The 9,207-nt window shown below is 44.0% G+C and overlaps 1 protein-coding gene across 1 annotated transcript; it reads left to right on the top strand.

The window, feature by feature from the left end:
* The first annotated feature begins 346 nt into the window (after positions 1-346).
* LOC144730215 (uncharacterized) lies at positions 347-5,811 on the top strand. Its single transcript, XM_078610829.1, has 4 exons — positions 347-485; positions 4,004-4,248; positions 4,606-4,788; positions 5,654-5,811. Exons 2-4 carry the CDS (start codon positions 4,039-4,041, stop codon positions 5,660-5,662), a joined length of 402 nt encoding a protein of 133 aa, XP_078466955.1. The 5' UTR covers positions 347-485; positions 4,004-4,038; the 3' UTR covers positions 5,663-5,811.
* Positions 5,812-9,207: the final 3,396 nt, after the last annotated feature.

Genomic DNA, 9,207 nt, shown 5'->3' with positions numbered 1-9,207 from the left:
CTCCACTGCTGGATGAGTCCCGCAATGAAGATACAATCAGTACATCCACTTTGCTTTTGCACTCCACCTGTTCCATTGGCGGCCGAATGCGGATCTAAATGTGCATACGTTGGAGACTGGTTTATTTGCATAGAAATCAAACCAATTGACCCACGACCTTTGCCCCATAAACTTTCGACACTCAACACGTGGTAGCCTCAACGTGCACCTAGCCTAGCACAAGCGTCGTGGTGACGTCACCTCCACTTTGTAGCCAATGGCGGTTGTTGTTGACGACGTCGCCTAGGCAACGCCGCCCCGCCCCCCTCTGCCTCTGCCCGCCTCGCTCTGTGCACGCGAGGCGCCAATCCGTGACGCGGCACTGAACGCGGCGCGTCACCGCTCAGCGTGGGTTGGGCCCTCAGCCACGTGCACGTCAGTCGCACGCTCACTAATATTTACACTTTTACTCGTGTTTGTGTTCGTCGTCGTCGTTGTTGTTAAAGGTGAGGTAAATAATGATGCTACGCGACGTGTGTATTGATGTATACGTGCAGTTTATATGTTTAAACGTGATAGTAGTTTAGGCCCCAGAGCCGTTTTTTTCCTAAGGAGCTTTTTATGCACCAACCTCAATTATTGCGCTTTTGTTAATCATCATTTAACAGGAATAATATACTTAAGATAGATGTCGAAGCTACGATATTTTGCACAACAGACAATGGCAAAATTGTGGATATGTGCCACTGAAACCGCAAGAACTCAATAATGATGACTCGTGTTGAGTGTTTAATCTGCAAGCAATGAGCCCACCACAGGTTCGGAAATGTTAGAATGGAAACAGTGAAATTAATAAAACTTGTTTGCTCTGCCATTTGATTTTAAAATACGACTCTTCAAAGGGCTTTGGTTGTAGTTAGCAATAATTGAATTTCTATTTGGTTCTTTCGGTAAAGTCACTGAGAAATAAAATAAAATAAATAATAGAATACGACGTTTCGATTGCGACACAAGCAATCATCAGGTACAAATGAAAGAGAAAACAAACCTAGTGAACTTAGAAATATCATGCAATCCAACACAGAGTCGGCTAATACAAGTCAGCACCTCGCCTGGTTGATTATGTTCTTCCAAAGATTACTACATTTGAGAGAGAAACAAAACACAGCCAGAGAGAGACACAACATAGACACACTGTGTGTCTATGTTGTGTGTCTCTGTGTTGTCTCTCTCTGCTTGTGTGTCTATGTTGTGTGTCTCTGTGTTGTCTCTATCTGCTTGTGTGTCTATGTTGTGTGTCTCTGTGTGTGTCTCTGTGTTGTCTCTCTCTGCTTGTGTGTCCCCGTGTCTGTGTTTTGTCTCTCAAATTTAGACATCTTTGGAAGAATGTAATCAACCAGGTGAGGTGCTGACTGTTGTGTTAGCCGACTCTCTGTGTTGGATTGTATTTCTAAGTTCACTAGGTTTGTTTTCTACCTGATTACGATTGCTTGTGTTGAAATCGAAACGTCGAATTTTATTATTTAATTTATTTTCTTTCTACGTGACTTTACCGAAAGAACCGAAGAGTAATCCCTGCAGTTACGAAAGCTTCAAATCAAATATTTGAATTTGTTTAAAGGAACTGTATTCTCTTACATGTTTGTGTATTCCTAGGCATTAAATATGTATTCTTAGGTTTTTTCGGTAAAGTCACGTAGGTAAAACATTAAAATTAATAAAAGCAAAATAAAATAAAAATCACGACGTTTCGGAGGCAACACAAGCTTCCGTCTTCAGGTGGAACCGTCACAGCCACGACAGCTGTATCAAGTAAATGAGAGATTTCAGGAGCTACCACTCCGTTTATAGTATAATGGTTGGAGAGGGGGGAAGGGCCAAGTACAGCACACTTTTTATTCATATGGTAAGGTGAGGCCTAAGAGGGTGAGCCTTTGTTATGGAGAGGTACGGTTTGTGACTCAACCTGTGAAAAGGAGAAAACAACTAAACATGGTAAACCTGTAATAGTTGTCTGTCAAATAAGATTGTTAAAGGTGAGGTAAATAATGATGCTACGCGACGTGTGTATTGATGTATACGTGCAGTTTATATGTTTAAACGTGATAGTAGTTTAGGCCCCAGAGCCGTTTTTTCCTAAGGAGCTTTTTATGCACCAACCTCAATTATTGCGCTTTTGTTAATCAGTGGTAGCTCCTGCAATCTCTCATTTACTTGATACGGCTGTCGTGGCTGTGACGGTTCCACCTGAAGACGGAAGCTTGTGTTGCCTCCGAAACGTCGTGATTTTTATTTTATTTTACTTTTATTAATTTTAATGTTTTACCTACGTGACTTTTCCGAAAAAACCTAAGAATATGAATCCTTGCAGTCACGAAAGCTTCAAATCTAGAATTAAATATGTACTAAAGATTCAGACTAATAGTAAATCTAATGGGACCACTTTAATCGATGTTCGTTAATATTTGTAGGCGTGGTAAGGTTTCGAGACGCACTCGCCTATGTGAATGAGATGGGGCTGCGTGAAATGCAGTTCGTGTTCTTCGTCCATTTGCCTTCATTCAAACGTCAACATTTGATCTGCCTGTCTCTGTCATTAAGGCCACAGTATCTCTTAGTTCTTGCAAGGTAAGCTGGATTCATTCTCTTTTCGACATATATCCCACCAAATTCTGTAATAATAATGTTCCATATTCTTGGTTCTTTCGTTAAAGTCATGTAGAAGGGAAATAATAAATTAATACAAATATAAAACAATACAAATTCTCACGTTTCGACTGCAACACACAACTGATGATGATTGCTTGTGTTGCAGTCGAAACGTCGTGAGAATTTTTATTGTTTTATATTTTTATTATTTTATTATTTCCCTTCTACGTGACTTTACCGAAAGAACCAAGAATATGAATCCCTGCAGTCACGAAAGCTTTAAATCAAAATAATGTTCCAGTTTCTCTTTCTGTTTTTAAATATAGATTTAAATAAATATACATTAAAACAATACACAAATCTGGCTGCCTCCTGATGATACTGGTTGCAATTACTGGCGAAACGTCGTACTTAGATTGTAAATGTTGTGGCTATGCTCTAACACACAACCGGTGTGCTGTACTGGTAACGAATTGGCATGTTCTGTTTAAGTGACAAACCTTACTAATTAGCTGTGTCGGATGGTGGTGGGTTTACCGACATTTATATATTTACGTGATCTTACCCAAAAAAAAACCTGTATTATGTAAAAATATATTTATTTTCCCTCTTTCTTTTTGGTTAGTTTCAAATCTCTAACGCCTTTCAAATTGTTCTGATGTACAGTGCTACATTTCAAATTACTATCATGTTTGCAACGGGTTGTATTGCTTCTTCCAGAAATCTACTTTCCCGAGTGGTTGTGCATTTGTCGCTTGTTTCAGAGGTTCGCGATTCAAGCACAGGGGTCGCCCTAGTTAATACTGCGGGTGTATTAACCAAAACTGCATTTCCATATGTTTCACAAATAATGTAAAAACAAAAAAATCCCGTGATATGATTCATAAATGAGGAGGACATGTGTGCCGGCGTCACCATCGAAATTTGCCAATCTCAGAAATAACTGGATTGGGTAAAACCACATTTATGTATGTTGAACTTTTTTCACAGTGTACGTAACCTACCATGTTAATCAGAGGTGTGGAGAAGGACAAACTGAACACAAAAAACTTCTAAAGAAATTAATTTTCAATCTATATTTAAAAGTGCATGGCTCCAGTGGCTTCCTAATATTGGAAGGAAGAGCATTCCAGTTGGCCGCAGAAGTGCGTCTAAAAGCGAGTGATGCGGTGACTGTCTTTGTTAGATGGCTCGCCAAAAGCCACTGCTGCTAGGATGATCCACCAACCCCATCTCTCGATTGCAATCGTGCATTGCCAGCACACCGTGCATTCGCCGTTGAACCACTCGTCCATCACGTGTTCCATCATCACAACTACAGCACTGCGCTGCACCTGTGGCCACCACGGTTGCTCACTTTGCTTTGCTTGTTTAGGTGATCGGCAAGGCCAGGAAGGCGAGCGGGAGGCGATGGACCGTGGGATGGCTCGCATCGAGTGCGACATCAAGCAAGAGGTGGAGGGCCGGCTACACAAGATCAAGAAACACTTGTTGGAGTCGTTCCCCTTGCCAGGGACGAGCGCCGATCTTCGCCGACAGTTCATAACACAGCCGGCGGCCGAGATGGTGCTGCAGGTCTTCCAGAACGCCGAGGACATCTTTGTGAATAAGCTGAAAAAGGTGGGGGCCATGGCGTCTGGACTTAATGCAACAAAATTACCGTGTGAGAAAATTAATGCATCTGCTTATATTTTCCACAATACATTTGTCCTCGGAATTATTGAATGAGTGATAATCGCCATACGTTTCAAGTCTGTGGATACTTCCACCAGTATCAAAATACTTGCTCTACCACTGAATTAACACTCCTCTATAACATTTAGGGTCATCGCTTTTACAAAATTCAGTCACGTTAAGACAAAAGTAAGAGTGGGCATTGAAATCGGTCAGACATCTATGCATGTTTCACCCTCTGTTTGTCCCAAGAGTGCGAAATGGCTGCACGTGGTTTGGGTCCTTTGTTGTCTTCACCGACAGTGCGTGCAGGACTTCCTGGGGCAGGTGAAAGGGGACAAGCTGGCCCGGAAGCTGTTTCAGTTGGCCCTGTGCTGTGGCTCGCTCGAGACTCCTCGCGACCTCGTGGTCAAGGAGAAACCGGCCGCGTTTCTCGGCAACATCAGCAATCCCTACAACAGACCGCCGTGTCCTCCGGAGAGTAAGGTGACAAATTTGCATTTACAGTAGACTCTCGATTATCCGCGCTAATGACGGGGAGGATGGCTACGGATGATTAAAAATCTCGGATGATCCAAAAATATATATTTTCTGCGGATCTCTATGCCAAAAACTAACATTCAACCGACTGATGCACGTGCTTGGTGATAAAACTTTCCTGCTAATTTGACCAAGTCCAATATCGACTCAACTTTTATGCGACGGACATTACTCTTATGTTCAGAGTGGGATGGAATGTGCTTCCCTTTATTGTGTGGACCAGAGGTCACTAGAAGCGATGTCAGAGGTAGCTTTGTGATGTTCCCTTCTGTGGGCCATTCTCCAATACGACGGGTTTCGCTGCTCTGTGAGAGATCCGAGTGGATCCTCCGTCTCATGACACGATATCGAAAGCACAATCTGAATAAAATGTAGTTTCTTGTATTGTACATGAGGGGTCAGACCACGGAGGACCTTCAGAATGCTGAGTGTGAACTTGAAATTGATTCTGGACTGGTTCGGGGGATAGTTGAACAATTTGAATATTAGGGCGATATCGTTTTGCATACGGGTGTGAGTGAGAAGTCTGCCAGCGTTTTTTTGAGTCCATAATCAAGATTTTTGGGTTAGATATGCACTATTTATTCGGCCTAATCCAAAAATCTCTATTGCGGCTAATATTGGTCGCGAAGGCCTTCGTGTTAAACTTGTTTTTTTAGTCTTCTGGAATCTGGCGATGAAACGTATCGGGGAGTCGTAGATGAGACGTGGGGGTGGGGGGGCGGAGAGAGAGTTGCAATTGTCGAGCCTATTGGAGCGAGTTACAACATTGTTGTCCTCTCTACAATGGCATTGCTCCTCTCCTTCGCAGAGGCGGTAGCCGAGCAGCTGGTCCGTCTGCTGAGCCACGCAAGTAAGATGGCAGAGCTCCTGGGCCTGCCCGCGCTGTCACGCGTGGAGAAGCAGCTTGCCGAGCACTTTGACTCGTGCAACCTCCCCAGCCTGGGCCTCGGCTCCTTCTTGGACATCCTCCAGGTGCGTACGTGACATGCGTGAGCCCACTCGCCTCCAGCTGTTAAGAGACAGTACAGCAAGTAGGTGTGCGACACTGCCCGTGCAAGGTTTGAGTGTACTTCCCGCCTCTGAGTGGCGCGCAAACTTAAGTTCACTTCCAAAATTGTGCGCAATAATATTAGTTGATTATTATGAACTTAAAACTCAGTTGTCGATAACTCAAATACGTTTGAGTGTTATGTAATCACTGCCAATGCAGAGCACAACAAATTATCACGTAAGATACATGGGTTTTCTCTTGTCACTCTTAAAAAAATTACGTGAATTTGGCAAAAGTGAGCGTACAAAAGTGACATTAAGGAAAAAATGTTCATAACACTATATATGCAAAGTGGCCGGGTGCCTCAGAGATCAAAGCGGTGCATTGTCAATAATGAGGTTCTGGGCTTGAATCTGGATTTTGACCGCTTAGGATTCAACCGAGTTTTCAAGTCTAGCTAGTTGATCGTCTCAGCCCCGTTAGCAGTGGCTGCACAAAACATCAATCTTATTAAACTTGCGTTTTGCACTTAATTTTCTTATTTCCAGCTCTGAGAATAACAATTTCAGCTTGACTCTCGTGCGCCGCACAATCTCATAGCACAGCTAATGTGAAAGCGTTGGCTCCTGTTGTGTAAAAGATAAAAGGCCACCCACAGCATTTAAATGACACACGGGCTGCATGGCTATGCGAGATTTACGAATGGATTATTTGTCTCTTGACAAAACGCCGATAGCACATTTGTGAAAAACCCAACGCAGAAGATTACTGGGTTTGATATTCCACGAAGCTCATGGTCCACCCAAAACTGCATCCGCACAAACTATGGCAGATGCGGATACCTGATGCACAAATGGAAAATGGAAAACTCTCCAGTATTTGACTGTGGTCATCCAGAACAGATCGTACAACGTGAAACGACGCAATTTAAAATGAAAGTCAAGCCACAGTGCGATTGTGACCATGCAACCCAAGCGATGCACGATATCGTAAACCACTGTCGTCTGTGCTCCTTCAATGGGGTAGGGATAGTAAACCTACACGAGGTTTCTCCTGAAGCCCTCTCGTCGTGACCAGCAGACCTCGGACATTGGCATGTGGCTCCTGAACATGTTGCCCTCATGCACAAGAATAGAATTCCTTGTAAAAGGTTTCAGTTTGGTGTTTTAATATCTTAACACCTGTTTTGTTGCCAGAAAAAAAGGGGAAAAGCAATGCTCATAAAACCAGACTGTTTACTGTGCAAGGAGATTGTGAGTTTTTTTTTAGTTTTTCTAATACTTTTCATAACTGATTAAAGAATAGAGATTGGTCTTTAATTCTTATGATCTTCTTTGGAGCCATTTTTTATATTCTGGGCAAAACGAGTAAATTTCAACTCGTGTGGAAATGTACCTTCAGTGAGTTGAGAGGTTGACAATGTGTGTGGGGAGTGCATAGATGAGATCTGACACAGCCACAAGTGCAAACGCAGGTAGCTCGTCTTCTCCCATGGATGACAATGTCTTCATTGATGCGAGCATATTCAGTACATCCAGTTCAAATATGGGACGGAACTAGAAGTCGGGTGAAACCCAGTGCTGTACCCGATACACCGGACATTGACCTTCGCCGCCTGATGAGTATCTCATGGCCGATGGTGTCGAAGGCGGCTGAGAGTTCGAGGTCAACCAACGCTGTGGCGCACCGGTCTACCATGATCTTGTAGAGGTCATCTGTTGTCTTTAATAGAGCCATGTAAGTGCTGTGGAACTTACGGTAAGCCGACTGCAACGGCATGAATCTGCCCATCGCAGTGACATGGGGAAGTAATTGCTTCCGACAAAGGCGTTCTATGACCTTTTAAATCGTACTCAGGTTTGAGAACGTGGACAGTTTGCATTCATGATCCTGAATCATGACAATTCCTTGACTCTCCGGCAGTAGTGAATCGTTCCAACCATCGGTAGGAATCGTGTATATGTGTGTACGTGTATAAACAGCTGTACCCATTGGCTTCTGTTATGGTCATGTACGTTTCTTTTTTATTTCGTGGAATATCACTGGAGAGCTTCATCCCAGAGATGACCCAGCAGCATAGCAGAACAGCGCTGACCAGCCCAGCTCTCCGTCCACACACTGCTTATAACCACTCCGGCGTGGCCAGCCCCGCCCCAGGCCACGCCCCCCTTACCGATCCTTCGGGAAGGCCCGAACTCCAACCCCGTGACTCCCTTGGAGCCCCTGGCCCCCCTTTATACGGTCACGTGTCCTGTTGGGTTCACGCAGAGTGTCACGGCCTGACACGACCCCCGTGACACCTGCCTACAGCCCCCATACTGGGCCAATACAGTAGTGTCGTTCTACAACACTACACTTAGTGTCCATTGTGTGTACTAAAATAGCTGTACCAACGGTAATTTGATGATTCACTTCCATGCAGCACGAAGTCAGTAGCTATCCAAACGATTACAATGATAATTTCGATTTAAAGCTTTCGTGACTGCAGGGTTCTTTCGGTAAAGTCACATAGAAGGGAAATAATAAAATAATAAAAAATGTACGTTATAAAATTAAATTATCACGACGTTTTGGCCACAACACAAGTAGCCGTCCTCAGGTGAAGAACAGAGCTGTCAGAAAAACAGCGTCCTAATGAACACTGCTAAGCTTGGCAGCGTATTTGAAGCTAGGTGGGAGGAGCAGAGTGCCTTGACAAAGGAGTTTACATATCAACAGAGGAATTTAGCATATTGACGCTAAAGAACTGCAACTACCCTACGACCATATTTTAGATTTCTTTGGTGTTCTTTTAGTCTCGTCCTGATCATTCGTCCTGTTTGCCCAACATAGCATTCGGTAATAGAACAGCGAAGACATATTCAATAGTCCCTTTCATGGGTTTCCATATGCCTTCTGAATTTGCCTGGCTGATCAAAGTTTCGTCCGCAGATGCCACACCATTGGTCAGGGGTCTCCTTGTGCATTCTCATGTGGGACTCTAGGCATGATGGCAGTTGAAATGCTTTCCCACAGACTTGGCAAGAGATTTGTCTTCTGACTCTAGTGACTCTAGCAATAACTTCGTTGCACGCAGGTGCGCCCTTTGCAGAAGGTGCCATTGTCTGCAACTTTGCCTCCTCACCATCAGGATTCGACAAGCTGCTGCTGGTGCCATCCATGGCAAAGGCAATTCTCCCAGCACCATGACTCGCAGCCGAGTCGCTCTCACACATCTTCAACACCGCATTGGCAAAATTGTCGTCATTCACTATGCCACGTGCGCCCCTTGACACAGAGTTTTTTCCGTGGGTCTCCATATGCCTTCTGGGTTTGTCGGGCTGATCAAAGCTTTGATCGCAGATGTTGCAGCTTTGACCACCAGTCTTGTG

The sequence above is a fragment of the Lampetra planeri genome, chromosome 35 (assembly GCF_965212315.1).
Source record: "Lampetra planeri chromosome 35, kcLamPlan1.2.h2, whole genome shotgun sequence".
Lineage (NCBI taxonomy): Eukaryota > Metazoa > Chordata > Hyperoartia > Petromyzontiformes > Petromyzontidae > Lampetra > Lampetra planeri.
The sequence above is the reverse complement of the archived record's forward strand: the minus strand, read 5'-3'. Positions and strand labels throughout refer to the sequence as shown.